This window comes from Pelophylax lessonae, assembly GCF_965119305.1.
Source record: "Pelophylax lessonae genome assembly, chromosome: 4".
In the NCBI taxonomy this organism is placed as follows: domain Eukaryota; kingdom Metazoa; phylum Chordata; class Amphibia; order Anura; family Ranidae; genus Pelophylax; species Pelophylax lessonae.
The window spans coordinates 163,299,228-163,320,055 of NC_138771.1; the positions used below are offsets into that span (position 1 = coordinate 163,299,228).

The window sequence follows — 20,828 nt, forward strand, 5'->3', positions numbered from 1 at the left end:
GGCAACCATGATTCTGGTTGAAGAGTCCCCAGCCTTTAAGGATCCGGCTGACAGGAAGGCAGAGGCTGTGGCCCCCAATATGTACACTCTGGCTGGTTTGGCACTGAGGCCGGTATTCACTTTTGCCCTGGTGTTTGCAAACACTGACCGAGTGGGCTAAGCTTTTACGCTGTAACCTGGAGGGAGAACAGCTCCCCCCTGCCTTTGCTTAGCTGGAAGACCAGCTGGTGCAGGGGCTGCAGTTTATCTGTGATGCCTCTATTGATGCATCTCCCCTAGTGGCTCAGCACTCTTTTTTGGCAGTGGTGCTTCGGTGTGTCTTTTGGCTCAAATGCTGGTTTGCACGTCTAAAAATGCCTTGGCTGATCTTCCCTTTCAAGGAGATCGCCTGTTTGGAGCTACCCTGGATCACATCATAAAAGGTCTCACAGGGGGGAAGAGTACCTTTCTTCCGCAGGCTACTAAGGGTAAAGAACTTTATCGTAGACGTGGGCCTTCCTTTTCGGCTCTTAAGAAGTTTTTTTGTCCCTCAGGGTTAACTGACAATGGCTCAAAGCCTTTCAGGGCCCCCTCTGGAGGATCCAAATGAACCTGGTCTGGCAAGCCAAGAGCGGGCTTCTCCAGACCCAGGGACAAGGCTCCTTCAGCATGATCAGAGGTGGGGGAACGTCTTCGATGGTTTCCGGACCCATGGACTTCCCTGGTGCAAGACAAGTAGGTCCAATAAGTAATTTGGTCTTGCTACAAGATCAAGTTTCGCTCTTGTTCCCCGGCAAGATTCTTTCCCAACAACTTGCGCCTGTCCCTGGACCGCTTCCAAGGTCTGTTTGGGGCAGTACATGACCTTTTTTCTTCAAGGGGTGATTGTCCCGGTTCTCAATCCTGTTTACAGTTCCCAGGAAGTAAGGCAAAGTGCGTCCAATCCTGGACCTCCAGCGCTGAACTGCTTTGTGCGGGTGCAGAAGTTCAGAATGGAGTCCAATCACACGGTGGTGGTATCCCTGCGTCAGGGGTATTTCCTCACCTCTATCGACATCAAGGATGCTTACCTTCACATTCCAATATGTGCCAGTCAGCAGTGCTTCCTCCTCTTTGCCGTGGGAGAGGAGCATTATCAGTTTGTGGCGTTACCCTTTGGTCTTGCCTCCGCTCCTCGTGTCTTCACAAAAGTGTTAGCCCCGGTGCTAGCTTTGCTATGCCAAGGGGGGTCGCAGTACTGGGCTACTTGGACGATCTCCTTCTGCGAGTGGAGTCTCCTGCTCTGGTGGAAAACCTGGCAATCATAATACAAATCCTGCGGACGTTCGGCTGGATTCTGAATTTTCAGAAATCTGCCCTGGTTCTTTCCACAAAGCTGGACTACCTAGGCCTGACTCTGTACTCGGCCTTAGCCAGAGTGCTCTTTCCTGTGGACAAACTCCAGAAATTGCAGGCTGCAATTCGTCTCCTGCTGTCCAACAGATGGTCATCCCTCCAGTCTTGCATGCGGGTACTTTACCTGATAGTGTCTACCTTCAAGGCGGTTCTGTTTGCACAGTTCATATGAAGTCCCTGCAAAGGGAGATTCTGACCAAATGGGACAAGACTCTCTGGACAATCAGATCCGGCTGAGTTGGGAAAGGAAGGAGTCCCTGATATGGTGGATTTGTTCTCTGGTGCTTCGGCTGGGCAAATCCTTCCTCCCCTTGTATTGGACAGTGGTCACCACAGATGCCAACCTGTCCAGCTGGGGAGGCGTCCTCGGCAAGCATTCTGCTCAGGGGATCTGGGCAATCAATGTCTTGAAACTCCGAGCAAACCGACTGTGGACCATTGGATGGATCGTCCTCAGGGTTATCCACTGCGCGTTCAATCCAACCATGCCACGGCCGTGGCTTATGTCAATCACCAAGGGGGCACAAGAAGTGTCCTGGTGGCTCTGGAGGTAGCTGGCATTCCAAGGCGGGCAGAAGTTTTCATTCGAGCCCTCTCCGCCATTCCCGGAGTGGAAAATTGGTTGGCGGATTACCTCAGTTGGCAGGCATTGGAGAAAGGGGAGTGGTCCCTTCAGCCGGAGGTGTTTCATCAGTTTTGTCTGCGGTGGGGCACCCCCGAGGTGGATCTGTTGGTGTCTCGGCTCTACCGAAAGGTGCCGAGGTTTGTGGCTCGGTCAAGGGATCCTCTGGCGGGCACCACAGACGTGCTGGTGGCCCCGCGCAGTCAGGATCGCCTGATTTACGCCTTTCCTCCTCTCAAGCTTCTGCCAAGACTTCTATGCAGGATTGAGGCAGAAGGGATTCCGGTCATCTTAGTGGCTCCGGTCTGGCCTCGCCGGGCTTGGTACTCCAATATGGTGCGGCTGGTCACCGACATTTCTTGGAAGCTTCCTCTCAGGGAGGATCTGCTGTCCCAAGGACCAATCTTCCATCCTGCTTTACAGTCGCTGGCTTTGATGGCTTGGCTGTTGAAGGCCACGTGCTGAAGGATAGAGGTTTATCTGAGGCAGTGATTCCTGCACTGTTAAAAGCTAGGAAATCTACTTCTAGGAGGATCTGCCATCGTACGTGGAAGATGTACATTGTGTGGTATGAGTCTCTTGGGGTTCATCCTCGCTCCTTCTTGGTGGCTCAGGTCTTGACCTTCCTTCAACAGGGGGTTGAACAGAAATTGGCCTTGAGTACCATCAAATGCCAGGTGTCGGTGTTGGTGGTCTTCTTTCAACTATCTTTGGCCACTCACTCCCTGGTGCGACATTTTGGTTTCTTCAATGTGGGCTCGGTTGCCGCATTTGGACCTCAATTTGGTGCTTTCGGTCCTCCAGAATGCTCCCTTTGAGAATCTTCAGGAGATTCCCTTACTTATGCTGCCCCAGAAGGTGGCCTTTTTGATGGCTATCCCCTCTGCATGCAGGGTGTTGGAACTGGCGGCGCTATCCTGTCTTTCACCTTACCTGGTAATTCACAGAGATAAGGTGGTTTTTCACCCCTGTACGTCATTCCTTCCAAAGGTTGTCTCTGATTTTAATTTGAATGAAGACATTGTATTGCCTTCCCTGTGTCCCAGGCCTAAACATCCGAAGGAATTTGCCTTGCATGCCTTGGTTGTGGTCCAGGCAATTAGGGTGTACCTGGCAGCTACGGAGTCTTTCGGGAAGTCCGACTCAATCTTTTGTGCTCACGGATGGGCCTCGTAAAGGATTGTCTGCTTCCTCTGCGAACATTTCCAGATGGATCAGACAGACAGGGATTCAAGCCTATTCCATCAAAGGTTAGGTTCCTCCTTTGCCTGTTAAGGCGCACTATGCTCGGGTGCTTAGTGCCTCCTGGGCTTTCCATCATCAGGCGTCAGTGGCAGGTTTACAAGGCAGCCACTTGGTCGTCGGTGCACACTTTCACAAAGTTTTATAAAGTGGATGTGTTGGCATCTGCGGATGCTTCTTTTGGCTGATCCTCTTCGAGGGCATATTGTTTTTTTTGCGTCGACTCCAGTTGTGGTTGAGCTCCTGTTGCCTGGCTGGCTACTGTTTAGCCTTGGGAATTTTTTTGCTCTTCCCACCCCTCATGTTTAACACTACTTTAGGACGTCCCAACGGTTATGAAACTCTGAAACTGTGTCCGTCAATGAACGAAAGAGAAAATGGGATTTTTGACTTACAGTAAAATACATTTCTCTGATGTTCATCGACAGACTCCACACCCACCCCTCTGTGGAGTTGTAATTCCTTTGACGCTGCTTGTAACAAAACTGATTGCCTATAGGAGAGAGATGGAGTATACCCCATGGGACCACCAATGGGAGTAGCCAGACTTTATTTTTCTGCCTAGTGTCCTACTCCTGTAGGGGGCAGTATAACAAATTGGTTATGAAGATCTGAAGCTTTGCCTGTCAATGAACATCAGAGAAATGGATTTTACAGTACGTCAAAAATCCAATTTCTCTGTCGTTCATTGACGGACGCAGTCTCTGATCTTCGTATCAGTAGGGTTATGCTGCCCCCTACAGGAGTAGGACACTAGGTAGAAAAAAGTTCTGGCTACGTCTATGGGCAGTCCCAGGTGGTATACCCTCTCTCCCTGCTATAGGATGTTAGTTTTAATCTGCCTAGTCAGGAGTAAGGACCTCGTAACTTGCTGGGATCTCTGGTCCTGGAATAGTTTTATTCTAGATAGTTTTTTCTAGTTTGCTTTTTCTCCAGATTTTTTATCTGTAAGATCTACAAGCAACTAAGCCGGATCTGGGCAACGGGCTGGATATATATATCCCAGTGGTCACCCCAGCCAGCAGGCGAGTGCACGCGCACAGACCCTAGCTCCACGCAAGATCGGCCGCGATATAGTCCCACAGGACGGGGACTGGCCCCGCGAGTTAAACGTCTCGCCAGTTTGCATACGACCGGGTCTAGGCCCGAGTCGCAGCGTTCCTATTGGCCGACAGCCCCCCCACTTCGGCGGAGAGGGGTTCTGTCAGGAGAAGGTGCCCGCCTGTTACAGGTATGACAAGCAACATGTACCCTCATCTCCCCCTAGCGGGTTTTGGGAAGGACACGGGATCCTCCTTAGGACGGTCAGACCTTCCATTACCCCGGGTTCCCCTCTGTCCTATCACGCACTCCCCATCTACCTGCTCCCCTCACTACTGGGGCTCTGGGACGGTTGTAACTACTCCCGAGGACTGGGACCGAGTGTCAGGCCGCACTTGGGGGCGGGGGGTTTTCCACCGGCGACGTACGAACTAACGATTGTGCGGGGGGGGGGGGGGGGGTTTTCCTGTTACTCCTAGGGTCCCCTTCCTCTTGATCCCCTCCAGGAGGCAGGGAGGTCCCCATGAGGGTCCTCAGTAGCGGCCGCCATTTTCTTGTATCCCATGTGCTCTGCAAGATTCGGCGGTCACACCCGGTGGCCATTCTGCGGTGCATTTCTAATAGGAATCACTGGCGGCCATGTTTTGGGAGTTCCTGGAAGCGTTTTTTCTTGGTGGAGCCCTTCCCTATACCCTAGTGTTGATCGTCAGATCTTTCTTTCTGGATCAAGATCGCTGCAGGCACGTGCTGTGCAGATGTTCTGGGCCTCTTGGTGCATCTTTGGTGTAGGGTAGTGAGTCTGAGGCGGTCTCTCTCTTTGCTGGGGGTCTTCAGTGCGCTCTGCCTAACCTCTTGGGGTGCTGTAGCGCGGTGGGACATTAAAAAAAAAATGTAACTTTTTGCTGACGGGTTCCCCTGGTGCAACATGGACCCTGCAGAACATGTGTCCCCACCTGACCCCCTCAAGGAGACCGCAGGGCCCCCCGGTTCCCAGATGTCCATAGATGCACTTTTGGCAATCCTGGAATTGTTTGTGTCCTGGGTGGAGGTGGCCTTGAAAGGGCGAGGTGCCAAAAAACGCCCTCACCTACCCCTGCCTCATCTGATGTGTCAGATTCTGAGTCTGATTCAGCCACCGTGGGTCTCCCTGCCAGGTCTACTACCTTGCGCCCTGTTTCTTCTGACAGTGAGGATGACATCTCTACCTCCGCCAACGGGCAAGAAAAGGCACTGGTGGACGCACTGGTTGTGTCTGTGCGTGAGACCCTGAAAATGGAGGATGCAGCTGCGACTGCGAATGAGGCGCAGGTTAGGTTTGGCACTCACAAGCCATCTAGAGCGGCAAAAGTTTTTCCCTTTCCCGTGTATTTTGACAACATGCTTAAAAAAAGAATGGGACCACCCAAAGCGTTCCCCTGAGGTGCCTAAGTGGATTGGTAGACGCTACCCCTTTGAGGAGTCCCTTAGAAAGAAGTTGACTGTGCCACCTACGGTGGACCTTCCGGTCTTAAGACTGAATAAAGCTACAATGATCCAAGTGGAGGATTCCCTGTCCTTTAAGGATCCAGTGGATAGAAAGGCGAAGTCTGTGGACCGCAATATGAACTCCCTGGTGAGGTATGCACTAAGACCAGTGTTTACGGTTGCCCTTGTCTCGCAACCATTGTCTGAATGGGCTAAGTTACTACGCCATGACCTGGAGGGGAAACCTCTTCCTCCTGCCTTTTGAGGAGCAGTTGGACCAGCTGGTGCAGGGACTGCAATTTGTTTGCGATTCTGTGCTGGATGCTGCTCCTGTTTTAGGCCGACTGTCGCTTTCGGCAGTGGTCCTCCGGCGTATACGTTGGCTAAAGTGTTGGTCTGCGGATCAGACCTCCAAAGAAGGCCTTGACTGATCTGCCTTTTCAAGGAGATTGCCTGTTTTGGGCTACCATGGATGACATTATGAAAGGTCTCACAGGGGGTAAGAGCACCTTTCGCCCACAGGCTAACAAGGGTAAGATCCCGCGTTGCAGACGGGGCCCTCCTTTTTCAGCACATACGTTTTTTCGTCCCTCAGGGTCAGTCGATAAGTCAAAGTCCTTCAAGGCCCCCTCGGGTGGTTCCAAGCGACCCTGGTCTGGCAAACAAATATCGAGTTTCTCCAGACCCTGAGGACAAGGCCCCTTCAGTCTGAAGGTGTGCCCCCACCGTATCTGTGGTGGGTGGACGTCTTTGCCAGTTCCTGGACCTGTGGTTATCCCTGATACAAGACAAATGGGTTCACAAGGTCATACGGTCCGGGTACAAGATCAAGTTTCGATCCGTTCCACCGGTAAGGTTCTTCCCTTCCAATGTGAGACTGTCAACGGATCGCTTACAGGCTCTCTTCGGGTGGTACAGGACCTGGTATAACCGAGAGTAATAATTCCGGTTCCGTGTGTGGAACGTTTTCAAGGCTGTTCAAACCTGTTTACAGTCCCCAGGAAGGAGGGCAAGGTGAGTCCAATCCTGGACCTAAAGGCACTGAATTGCTTTGTTCGAGTTCAAAAATTCAAGATGGAATCCATTCACATGGTGGTGGCTTTCCTACATAATGGGGATTTCCTGGCCTCCATAGACATCAAAGATGCCTTCCTTCACATCCCAATATGTGCAGGACACCAACGGTTACGGCGTTTTGCCGTGGGAGAGGATCACTATCAGTTTGTGACATTATCCTTTGGTCTCGCCTCTGCTCCTCGGGTCTTCACAAAGGTGTTGGCTCCGGTCCTGGCGCTGTTATGACAGTAGGGGATATTGGTCCTGGATGACCTGCTTCTCCGTACGGAGTCTCCCACGGGGCTGGTGACAAATTTGGAGATCACCATGAGAACTCTGGAGGAGTTTGGGTGGATTCTGAACCTTCAGAAGTCGTCCCTGGTTCCTTCCATGAGACTGGACTATTATCCAGTGCGTATTCAATCGGACAGTGCCATGGCTTATGTCAACCACCAAGGGGGCACCAAAAGTGTCCTTGCGGCCTTGAAAGTGGCCGGCATCCTCTGATGGGCGGAATGCTTTGTTCCATCATTCTCCGCTGTTCACATTCCAGGAGTGGAAAATTGGCAGGCGGATTTCTTCAGTTGACAGACCTTGGATCAAGGGGAATGGTCTCTCCATCTGGAGGTGTTCCAGCAGTTATTCCTTCATTGGATTGCGGCGGAAGGGATTCTGGTCATTCTTGTGGCTCCGGACTGGCTTCGTCAAACTTTGTACGCCAAACTGGTCAGGCTAGTTGCAGATGCTTCTTGGAGACTTGCTCTCGGGGGGGATCTACTCTCTCAAGGGCCAATCTTCCATCCTGTTTTACAGTCACTGGCTTTGACGGCTTGGCTGTTGAAAGCCAGGTGCTGAGGGACAGGGGTTTGCCTGCTTCAGTGATTCCTACTCTGCTTAAAGCGAGGAAAGCAACTTCTCAGAACATCTATCATCGTACATTGAAGTCGTATATTGCGTGGTGTGAGTCCCTTGGGATTCTCCCTTGCTCTTACTCTGTGGCTCGGATCTTGGCTTTCCTTCAACGGGGAGTTGATCAAAAGTTAGCCTTGAGTACTATCAAGGGTCAGGTTTTGGCCTTGGCAATTTTCTTCCAAAGGCCACTGGCTGCCCATTCCCTGGTGCGTAGCATTATCCAGAGGGTGCAACACTTGGCACCTCCGGTGCGACCTCCGCTGGCACCTTGGGACCTTAATTTGGTGCTGTCGGTTCTCCAGAAACCTCCCTTTGAAGATATTCGGAAGATTCCTCTGCTTACGCTATCCCAGAAGGTGGCCTTCTTGGTGGCTATTACATCTGTGCGCAGGGTGTCGTTACTGGCAGCATTGTCCTGTCGTTCTCCCTCTCTTGTGGTTCACAGGGATAAAATGGTACTTTGCCCAGGTCCGTCCTTCCTTCCGAAGGTGGTTTCCAGTTTTCACTTAAATAAGGACATCATGTTACCTACTTTGTGTCCTAAGCCTAAACATCCTAAGGAAATTGCATTACATACTTTGGATGTGGTTCGGGCACTCAGGGTGTACTTGGCGACTACTGAGTCTTTTTTTTCGAAAGTTAGATTCGCTCTTTGTACTCAGGGATGGCCCAAAGAAAGGGCTGCCTGCCTCTGCTGCGACTATTTCCAAGTGGATCAGACAGATCATGCGCAGGCTTATTTATTTAAGGGTTAGGTTCCTCCTTTCCCTGTTAAGGCGTATTCTCCTCGGGCGCTTGTTCTGATGAGTCCTATGTTGCCTGGTGGGCTATGGTTTAGCCTTGAGAAATTATTTTTCTGCTGTTCCCACCCCTCATTTTTATGGCACTGATTTGGGACGTCCCTACTGATATGAAGACCAAAGACTGCGTCCGTCAATGAACTATAGAGAAAATTGTATTTTTGTCTTACCCTAAAATCCTTTTCTCTGAGTTCATTGATGGACGCAGTACCCGCCCCTCTATTTGAGTTGGGTTGGTATTATGTTCTCTCACACTGCTTTGATACAAAACTGACTTCCTATAGCAGGGAGAGAGGATATACCCCTTGGGACTGCCTATAGGCGTAGCCAGAACTTTTTTCTTCCTAGTGTCCTACTCCTGTAGGGGGCAGTATAACCCTACTGATATGAAGATCAGAGACTGCGTCCATCAATGAACTCAGAGAAAAGGATTTTACGGTAAGACAAACCTCAAATTTTTTTTTCACTTTTAGCACTTTTTTGGACTTTTTTTTATTGTATTGTCTATTTATAACACAGTATTCACATTTCACTGTTGTTCATTCACTTTTGGTGCTATACACTTTTTCTTAAGATTGTTTATAAGTTTGGTATATGTTTTTGGAAATATCTGTCCTACATCAAAAAAGTAAGAATGGGTTTTCTAGATCTCCAAAATAATAAAAAGAGAAATAAAAAAGGTCTGAGTTGAGCTGCTGAGCCATTTAAATACCTGGTGAAATTGAATGCCTCAAATGGGTAGACTGTTTGCCTTGTATGCATTCCAAAGCTTTCTTTCCTGTTTTCAAGCTAACTGTTCCCATGCAATATAGAAGAAAACACAATGTGTAACTTGCACGTCCTGTTTTTGTTTCTTGCAGCTCTACTGCAAAAGATTCTTCAGCTCCTCTCCTTGACGTCACAAACTTGTCGACTCCACCCAGATTTCTAGAAAATTCTCAGTTTGGCACTCCTGGCTGCTCATCTGGTATGTATTTAAGTTGGCAATAATGGGTAGCATGATGCTTCTCATTTATCAGCCATTATGCTCATCCATAATGGCCAGCAAATCTTAAAGTTACAAACATTCAGTGTCAATGTCAGTCACAAAGTCGTTGAGTATATGCAGGTTGTTTTTTTTTTTTTTTGTAGAAAAAAAGTATTGCTGTATAAAAAAACATCAAGTGCACAAAAAATATTTATTGTTAAAAATAAAGAAATAAACAATTCAGAATATTCCACAGTGCATGAATTAGAAGTGATCAGTCCCCTTTAAGAGCATAACAAATCTTCCCTCTTCAGTATAACCAGTGAGCCCGCATCACAGTGAAATCAAAATGTTAGCTTACCACATGAATAGACCCCCTTATTCAGGTCATTGTATCTATGGTCCGACTGACTAATCTTTTGTAAGAGCGTGGTAAGTGGGTTATCGGGGGGAGGAGCTTACATGGTGTGCATGTAGAGCTTGCTTGGGAGTAGCAGCGCCATACCGCCATGCTGTAGTGGGTCTCCTTGTCCTGTCCTTTCTGTCCCCTACCCTTGCTCGTGGAGGTCCCTCACCTGAATGGACTGAAGGAGTCTTGTCAACCACAGTGACCGGTCGTGGTGTTAGCTGAGGACGAACAGCTGAGGAGTTAAATTGCCTGCCCCACCTGATCCATCAGCTCCTGGTCAGTTTTGACTCACCCCGGCCCCTCCAATCTGGCGCCTGACATCTGCGATCGCCGCAGGTCTGCACTTTGACCAGAGCAGCCCCGGGGTACACGAGAGGAAGAGGAGTACACTGCATTGCCTGGGGGGGGGGGGGGAGGAAGGAGGAGTATGCTCAGCTGAGGCTGTGGAGAAAGTCCTATGGTCATACGAGAGCCTGCATGGGCAGGAAACTAGGAGAGACGTCTGGAAGGCCCCTAGCCTTGTATCGGACATTACAAGCAACATACAGCGTTGAGACCAATCCTCCTGTCCCTGTTTCTTGTTGCCCTCCTTTTTTTTTTTTTTTTCTTTGGTATATGACTTTAAGTGACTGCCTGAGACTTTATTAGATCACATAGAAAAGATAAATTCGAACTCTGTGTTTTAAACCTGGGATCTTGCCAACATCCCTAATGAATATGGAACAAAGATAACCCCTGAGGATTGGGACTTTAAACGGCAAGAATCAGGACTTGAGTATGAAAATATAAATTTTATTACACATATAATAAAGATAGATTATACATAATCACATATAGAGTATATGATAAAAACAAGGTCATAGATACGTCTTGGAACCAGGAGGGTCTGAGGTGTCTGGATCGGACTAGACGCGTTTCGGTCCAAATGCCTTTCTCAATGGTCCACAAAACACCAGAGCTCAGACAGATATGTAAGACCTCTGTGGAATCCAGAACGTGAGACCAAAAGGATGGGCCTTGGTGAATGAAAAAAAGGCCTTCAATTGACTATGGCCGCAAAAAGTATATGCTGATCAAGTCAGATCTATACAGGATAGACTTAAAGCAAAATGTTGATATTTCTATTTGTTTCCAAGGGGAATATCAATACTTGTAAGCCAGATACACAGTGGTATGGCAAATGACAGTGAGAAAGGAGCTCCACGGACAGAAAATCCCACGAGGATCTCCAGAGTCAGGTCAAAAACACACAGGTCATCTGTAAAATAGTAGTAGAATGAATCTGTCGCCCGATGGATTTATGATGCTGGGACGTATCCAGCCATGCATCCCTATTGACATGAAATATGTCAAGCCTGTGTAGGTCTGTGCGTATGAGTAATCAAGATCACATGATCTTTTCAAGATTTTTGAGTTTCCGGGGGTTAGGTAAATTGGACAACACAACATGAGAGGGTAAAACAGCAAGAGGAGGAGCGACTGTAAAGTCGCCAAAAGTGAGTACTAGCCCTGGAACAATTAAGAAATATATGATACAGGAAGACACCCCAGACAAACCAACTCAAAAGAAATTGCGAGGAGCTCGCAAAAACAAACTGATATGAAAGAAAAAAGCAGGCAAAATAGGTCGCCATTAAACCTGGACACCACAATGCAGTTTAGATCAGATCAAGAACCAGATGTAGATTTGGAATCGCAACGTAGAGCAATTAGTGAGCAATTGCCTACAAAGTATTCGCAGTATTAGAGAAATCTTTAAAAACAGAATTGATAATCCATAAGGATCTGGGTCATCTATTAATGTGAGTGGAAAATTTAGAAAAAAAAAAAGGCAGGACAGCTATATACAGACAATAAAAGATTTAAGAAGAGAAATGAAGGATTTAGAAATGGAACAGGGAAATCTTGCTTGCAATTTGGAGGATCAGGAAAATAGGAACAGGAGGAAAAATTTGAGAACTTGGGGTTTACCCGATTCGACGCACGCTAAGGACCTAACAGACAAAATGAGAAAAATATTTAACCCTTTGTTGGAAAGAGAAGAAAGGGAACTGTGAAAGGTCTAGAGAGTACATCGGATTAGAAAACCAGGCATACCAGCAGATGCCCCTAGAGACATTATCATAAGATTCCAGAGTAATGTGGAAAAGGCTCAGATCAGGGAGAGTCTAAAAAAAAAGGAAAGTGTCAGAAATTATGTAAACATGGGATGGTAACCTTGCTGGGCTCAGATCATTTTTCCTAGATAAGGAAAACGAGGCACACTTGTTGATTGATAGAGCATCACCCAGAGGAAAGGGGTAGTAGGGCAAGGTGGGCCTTAGTGAACTTTTTATCTACTCCAGGACCATGAGATGGTCAAACCAACATCCTGCCAAGCACGGAGGCGGGGTGGGGGTGGGGGAGGAGAATTTGGGGAGGGGAGAGGATGAGGGAGGTGGAGGGTGGGGGGAATCAAAGGGAAAACAATGTTTTGCTGACTCCATGTCTCCCCTTCTAAACTTAGGTTTAAGCCCTCGCCGAGGATCAATAGAGGATGCCTCTGTTCTCGCAAATGGCCTAGGCTGTGTGAGAGAAGGAGAGGTTATACATTTCAGGAGGTGGGAGGGGAAGGAGAGATGACATGAACTCTAAAATTGACATATGTTAAAGAGTTTATTACGGCAACTAAAAGACACAAGGTATTGGAAGCGCTTAAATTAAATTTTGCCAGTATAGTATTTCTACAAGAAACATATATTGCACAAGACACAAATGTGAAAATATACTCAAAATATTACCCGGTCTCGTATTATAGAGATACAACAATTAAAAGAGCAAAGGGGGTGGCAATGGGTTTCTCGAAGGATGTGAGGTTCTCTCTAAAGGAAAGATTGGCTGACCCAGAAGGCCGATTTATCTTCTTAAAGGGTCACCTGCTGGGAATAGATGGCACTTTGGCAAATGTGTATTGCCCAAATCAAAAACCAGGAGGATATTTGAAGAAAATATTAGATAAGATGATGCTTTTTAAAAAGGGCAATTTGATCCTAGCAGGTGATATCAACTTCTGCATAGACCCGTCTCTGGACTGTATGTTGAGTACACGGGCAATGGGAACATGTCAACTTAGGATGGTAAGGAATAAGCTCTTTCAATGCCAATTGTTAGATGCTTGGAGAATACAACATCCTGTGGAGAGATATTAATCCTTCCATTCCTCGGTGCACTCCATTTATTCAAGATTGGACTATATTATAATAGAACACAGGTTCTTAGAGGCAGAACATCAATAGAAACTATGACTATATCTGACCATGCTCCAGTTATAATGGAAATAAAAGTCCCAGTATTGCAGAGAATGATAAATATTTGGAAGATTAATGAATATCTAATACAAGGATGTTGAAGTAGGAAACCGCATAGAGAAAGAACTGGAACAATATTTTTTAGGTAACGAAACCCCAGATGTCTCGGATGCCACTGTATGGGAGGCTCATAAAACTTATATCAGAGGATTACTTATTTCAAAAGGCTCCAAGAAAAAAAAGGAAATAACTTTTAGTATAAATAGACTAATAACAGAGATTCATGAGATGGAACTGACACATAAAAAGAGCCTGGAGGGTGGGATACAACAAGCTCTGGTAATAAAAATAGATAAATTAAAGGAGCTAATGGAAGAAGAGACTAGACGCAACTTTAACAGAGTTGCTAGGGAAAGATACAAATGGGGAAATAAACCAGAGAAATACCTAGCAAGAATGTTAAAAAATAAAAAGTCAAATAACTATATAGAAAAATAAAAGATCCTAGGGGGAATATGGTATATTCAACAACCGATATAGCTAAAGCTTTCCAAAGTTACTACGACTCTTTATACACTGTGCAGCAAAAGGAATCATATGAAGTAGAGCAAAATAGAAAACAAAGGACAAAAAAATATATAAATGAATTCAAAATTGCCAAAATTACCAGCTGATAAACTATTAGCTCTAGAGACACTAATCTCACAGAAGGAGATAATGGAGGCACTAAAAAGTTCACCGACTGGTAAAAGCCCATGCCCGGACGGGTATACTACCCGGTACTACAGAAGATTCCAGGGAATACTAGTGACAATACTTTGTACTTACATGAATGGCATAGGAGAAAGCGGGGAAATTAGATTAGAATCATTACAGGCTCATATTACGGTAATACTCAAGGGAAAGACAAAACTCTATGCTCCAAATATAGACCAATAACATTGTTAAATACTGATACAAAACCAAATGCAAGAGGGAAGAGAGAGGGGAAAGATAACCTGATCAGAACACTATTGTTATTACACAATGCTAGAAACCTGGATATCCCAGCCCTCTTTGTTGTCAATTGATGCTGAGAAAACATTTGACAGGGTGGACTGGGAGTTCAGGTTGGGGAAAAATAGAGGACTTGGGCATTGGCTCGAGAATAATCCAATGGATTAGGGCATTGTATAGGAACCCAACAGCATTGGTAAAGGTAAACCGTAATTTATCCCCCTAATTTCAAATGAGTAACAGGACAAGAAAAGGGTGTCCCCTTTCGCCACTGCTGTTCGTCCGATCACTAGAACCATTATTACCGACAATAAGGAATAACGTAGATATAGGAGGAGTAAAGGTTGGGCAGGAGGAACATAAAGTGGCAGTATACGCCGATGACGTACTGTTCTTTATCATTAACCCTAGAATAGCCATCCCAAATGTGATGGAGTTAAAAAAATATGAGGAATTATCAAATTTTAAGATCAACCCAATAAAATCTGAAATTCTTAATATCGGGCTAAGTAGGAAAGAAGGATTGGCATTACAGAGGGAATTCCCATTTTCTTGGGCAAAGTCAAAGCGAAGATACCTTTAGGATAAATTTGGCTCCATCATTAGAAAATCTCTATCTTGCCAATTATATACCCATGCTAAATTAGATAAAAGCAGATATTAAAAAATTATAGAATCGCCCAACTCTCTTGGTTGGGGAGAATAAACACAAGATGATTATACTACCGAAAATCCTATACAGATTTCAAATGTTACCAATTGCTATTTCTAGTTGCGTATTTTAGAATAATAAAAACAATGTTTCTAAAATGTATTTGGCAGGGGAAAAAGCCTAGAATACAGTATACGGCTCTCAGTAGAGCTAAATCACCGGGTGGACTATCGCCACCAGATATTAAAAGATATATCATATCAGTTATAATTTCACGTATGTTAAAGTGGACAAAAACAAATTCAGACAAAAGATGGGTTAAGATTGAAACTACACTAAGTAGAACACAAATAAGAGTATTGGGATTCCACCAAAGTATAGGGAAACACACGCAGATACACACGAATGGACGAGAGTAGTGTTTAAAATATGGGACATGACTTAGACAGGCCAAATGGGAATATAATTCTCCTTTAGTATCATTAAATGGTACAAAATATTTTGCACTGTGAGATGAGACCCAATTTGGGAACTGGATAAAAACATGCAGGTAAAATATATAATACAAGGTGGAAAAATTAGGCCATATCATGAACTTGACACTAGGGGAGGAAGCTTAATGTTGAATGAATGGAGATATCTGCAGTTAAAACACTGTGAGATCCTTGCCACAAACTATCCAATGCGTGAAGGATCTGAATCTAGTGGAAAAACTTTGTAATCCACTAATAAAAAATAAAACATGGTATATCTCTGACAGAGATGGCAGGCCTGGGGAAACCTCCACTCACAGAAACATGGGAAAAAGAAAATGAATACTATATTGAGAGCCGTACACTGTTACACGATAGATGTGAACACAATTGAAATGAATTATAAAAACATATCAAAATGGTATATAACGCCGGTAAAAGCACATAAATACCACCCAGAGAAATTGGAATTGTGTTGGAGGGGCTGTAATGCACGGGGCTTGATGTACCATATTTGGTGGGACTGTCCTAAGATCCTTGATTACCACCAGAAGATATATTTTGGACGACCCATGGATGTGCTTATTTCATAACAGACAAACCATATAAACAGTATAAAAACACGCTTGTTTCCAACCTGATGATTGCAGCAAAAGGAGCATTCCCAAAAAAATGGTTAGAGGCAGAAAGTTCCACTCTTAGAGACTGGTTCAATAGAACCATATATATATATATATATATATATATATATATATATATATATATATATATATATATGTAACATGGAATATTTAGGCAGTAGAAATGAGGAACAGGCTGAGGGAGAAAATGGGCAGATTAAAAAAAAAAAAAAAAAAAAAAAAAAAATATATATATATATATATATATATAGAGGTCAGAGGCACAATATAGGCCATAAGAGGTAGAAGAAAGGGGGAGGGTAGGTTGATAGGATAAGGGGATGAGATTGTTTATTGTATTATGTGAAGTATTTTGAGTTTTTGGATTTGTTTTGTATACATTGAAATGAAAATTAATATAAAAAAAAAAAAACGCTTATTCAGAGTGATCTGTATGCTTTTTATATGCATACAGATCAGCAGCTTTCCTTTCAAATCTCACTGCAGTTCCTCTCCACTGCTTATCAAATAGATGGTAAAAGCTGCACAAGCAATAATAACCTTGTAAACACGCCTCATAGTGTAGATATCTTCAATACCTTTTATTTATCCTAAAAACCGCACTTAACTGTATTAAAACAACATGCAGATTTGCCCCGTGAAAACTTCTGTTTATGATGAAATTAGTAGGGCAGAACCTTCCCCGTGACGTCATTGCGTACAGGACCCAGAAGTTTCTATGATTTTTTGCCGGCTTAGTGAAACCCCTCTAGGAGGGTACAGTGTATTGGCCAACAGGCCAGAAATGACGCAGGGCCAGCACACAAAAAACTGAAGGGGTTCCTGGACTTCTTTTCCCGCCTCTACCCCCTGTGAGGTGGATGTAGAAGGGAGGGACACCAACCTGAGTTTTCACTTGGTGATCTGGGCAGTAACACACCTCCTATGTTAGTGTGCCCCCTCACTCTGAATTAAGGGGCACAGAGGCACAACCGACAGCAGCATTGGTAATTTCGGGTGGGGAAGGGGAGTGTTGGATGTACTAGCAGATTTTATTATTAATCCGGCGGCGGTTTACCATAGAGTTGGCCATAGACATGATGCTCCCCTGCCATCTCTATGAACCTCGGGGGTCGAAAGCAACCTCATGACTTCACTTCTTGCACTGGCAGATGTAAATACTGCCGTTTTTTTGTTTTTTGTTGGGTTTTTTTTTGCTAGAAAGCCTGAGATCGATTTTTTTTATTTTTATTTATTTTTATCTCAGGTTTTCCGGCATAGAGGAGAGATTTAGGAAACTATAAACCCCAGATCTTTTTGTAAAGAGGACCCGACATGCCCTATTCTTATTACAAGGGATGTTTACATTCCTTGTAATAGGAATAAAAGTGATCAGGAAATTAAAGGGAAAGTATTAAAATTTAAATAAACAATAAATATAAAATTTTGAAAGTGCCCTCGTCTCTTCGTGCTCGCACGCAGAAGCGAACGCATACGTAGGTCGCACCCACATATGTAAACTGCATTCAAACCACACATGAAGGGTCACTGCGATCGTTAAAGCAAGAGCAATATTTCTAGCCTCAGACCTCTAACTTTAAAGTAGTAACCTGTAAACATTTTTAGTGTAGCCTATGGAGATTTTTAGTTACCGAAGTTTGGTATCATTCCACGAGTGTGCGCAATTTTAAAGTGTGACACGTTAGGTGACATCATCTTTCACATTGTACAAAAAAAATTGGGGTCCATATTGTGTTTTTTGTTTTTGTTTTTTTAAATAAGGAAGTGTTTTTTTTTTTTTTTTTTAAATAAGGAAGTGTTTTTTTTTTTTTTTGTTTTTTTTCTTTTCAGAAGAATCCTGTTTGAAAAATTGCTGCGCAAATACAGTGTAACATTAAAAATTGCAACGACCGCCATTTTATTCTCTAGGGTCTAGGGTCTCTGCTAAAAAAATATATATAGACTCTTGGGGTTCTGAGTCATTTTCTAGAAAAAATTATGATGTAGGAGATACGTGTCAGAATTGGCTTGGGTGGCACCTAGTTAAATACACTAACAAATCAAAGCCAAACTAAAGCTCACATTGCTGTTACACTAATGCCCCATACACACGTGCAGATTATCTGCAGACTTACCTTTTCTATGTAGTGCAAGGGCCTGCCGGATTGCATACAAATTGAAAGTGTTTAGGTTTGACCTCATATTATATGGTTTTGGTAAGTCTGCAGACAAAAGTCTGCAGATAATCTGCACGTGTGTATGGGGCATAACAGTTACAGCAAACATTTTTTTTTTCTTTTCTAATAAAGATTTTAGATGAATTAATAAAATCTGATGATTGTAAGAACCCCTATCTGTGTTAAATGGCTTATCTTAACATGTTTACTGATACATTTGCAGGAAGACTTGCTCTGTTGAAAAAAAGTTTACAGAGTAGACATTGTCTACTTTTGCTTTTGGCCATCTTATTTGGATTGGGATACTGATGAACAGATTTAATATATGTTTTACTATGTGTATTCTGTTAGTTAAAAGTTTGAAGTGGTTCTTTCTAAAGTCAAGAAGACCCCCCCCCCCCATAGATACTTATGTGAGTTTTCTATTGTATTTTATTGATCCAGCACTGTGCCTGTCTGCAGCGACACTCTCCTCCATCCCTGCCCTCACAGGACACACAGGCAGCAGAGAGCCATTGGCTTTTGCCTGGCTCGGGAGCATGCGTGCTTGGCCCTATAGCAGCAGGCTTGCTGTGGGGACACTCACAGTAGAGGAGGAGCAGAGAGTGCTGGCAGGGGACACCAGAAAAGGAGGTACGGAGTAGCTCTTTTTAATACCTTTGCACAAAGCAGATAAGTAAACAATGTTTATTTTGGAAAAATGAGTAGTGCCTTTAGGACTGCTTTAATTACAGGTTAATTAATTAACTTTGAGCAAAATAATTATTGATATTGTTTTTATCAGTCACAAGTTAGTTGATTTTCCAATTATCTCCATAAAAATTACTTTTAAAACCTATTTTAACCGTTAGATGGCAGATACACTAAGTGCGTACCCAGGTGCACTGGTTAGCGAGTCTTGCTATAGCATATTGATGCTTGCCGGCTGTACAAGGCCTGCACAGCTCAAAAAGGGCTTTGAATACCACTAGTTGTCAAATTGTCAGCAAGATGTGGAGACAATTTAACATGTTGCAATTCGTTGGTTGACTCCTTTTTCCTAGTGAAGGAGCTGAGTCTTCAAGAGATTAAAGAAGATCCCGATTCTGACCCTGAGGAGAACAGCATTGTGTTTATGGGAATTCTAATCAAAGGTCTGGCGAAGCTGAAAAAGATACCAGAGACTGTGAAAGCCATAAAAGAACGCCTGGAGCAGGAACTAAAGCAAATCGTAAAACGCTCTACCACGCAAGTGGCAGATAATGGCTATCAAAGAGGGGAAAATGTGACTCAAGAAAATCAACCAAGGTATGAAAACATGCAGATGTATAACTTTAAATTCATGGCATGTGCTCATGAACTTTATGCACATCTGGCATTTTTGTGCTAGTGATGCTTAAATAACCAATCTTTTTGCCGGAATAGAAAGGAAATGGGCACAATGAAATAAAAGATACCAGTACAATACACAAAACTTCCAAGAACACATGAGCTTGATTATGTAGTACCCTAATGCATGCTCATCTTTATTTTCTTAATTTACATATTTTCATATTATACAGGACACAAACTAGTTTCTCTTACGTCCTCCGACAGTCGCCGCCTCTTCATATTCGTCACATATGGGGTATTAGACTTTGCTCCGAAGGAGTAGCTAGGCAACAGAATATGTTAACATTAAAGCTTTTAACATATCCCACCCTCAAGGGGTGGTCCCCTCAGTCAATACCCTCCTACTTCCTGCAACCATATCTCATTAATAGAGCACCCTGGTCACATCACTTCCTCTTCTCCTGGTCAAGGCAGCAGCAGCGGCGAGGGTCTCCTCAGGTTATATCCTTCTTATCCATTGCCTGTGTCAGTTTTATTGTCCCTGTGGGGGTCTCATTGTGCTTGTGTGTGGTGCGGTGGGCTGCGCTCGCCGCGCTTGTTAAAGGGGGCAGTTAACCCTTTATTATCCGGCATTTTGATATTGGGGCAATGGATTCTCAGGAGGGCAAATTTCCTACCGCCTTGGTGGATAGCCAGGGGACCGCTGTTTCCCCCCCCCAGGGGGGGATTTAGCCACTATTGTGGCTGGCCTTGCTGCTCAGGTGCAGATGCTGGTGGCTGCTCAATCTACCAAGAGACCCAGAGTTTCTCTTTCCTCTGAGTCTGAGGGTGAAGGTGATGGGGCTGTTATGGCGGGGGTCTCCTTATCGGGGTCCCGCTCCTCCCTGGATCTAGTGGGGTCCGAGGTGGAGGCTGAAGTTGAAGGGGTTGATAATTCTCCCCCTGGCTCGCCTGAAGAGCTTGCAATCATGGATGAATTGATTGCTTCCATAAAACAAACGCTGCGTTTGCAGGATGAAGTGTGTCCCCCCGCTGCCTTGGCGGCTTATGGGACGCAGAGAAAACGCAGGACGCCGCAGGTTTTTCCCTGCAATGATGATTTTCAGCGCGCTGTTAAGGAACAATGGCGCAATCTACGCAAACCTTTTGCTGTGCCAAGTAGGTTCAAGCTGCGTTATCCTTTCTCGCCTTCCACTGATGAACGGTGGTGTGTGCCACCCCCGGTGGATCACGCAATTGCGGTTTTAAACAAATCTACTGCGATTCCTGCAGAGGATTCACCCGGTGTTCCGTGATGCCACGGATAGGAGATTGGAGTCTCTTGCCCGTCATACTTACTCTATTACGGGTTCTATGCTTAAGGCTTTGTTTGCCTCTCTCATGGCGGCCCAGGCTGTCGCAAGTTGGACGCAGATGCTTAGGCGC

At 44.9% G+C, this 20,828-nt stretch overlaps 1 protein-coding gene across 1 annotated transcript in view; it reads left to right on the plus strand.

Moving 5' to 3' along the window:
• EXOC4 (exocyst complex component 4) overlaps nt 1–20,828 on the plus strand; it is an 809,165-nt gene that overhangs the window by 116,357 nt on the left and 671,980 nt on the right. The window contains exons 5-6 of the mRNA XM_082254329.1: nt 9,372–9,478; nt 19,136–19,379. Of these exons, the coding sequence (XP_082110455.1) occupies nt 9,372–9,478; nt 19,136–19,379 (351 nt within the window). The remainder of the gene's footprint in view (nt 1–9,371; nt 9,479–19,135; nt 19,380–20,828) is intronic.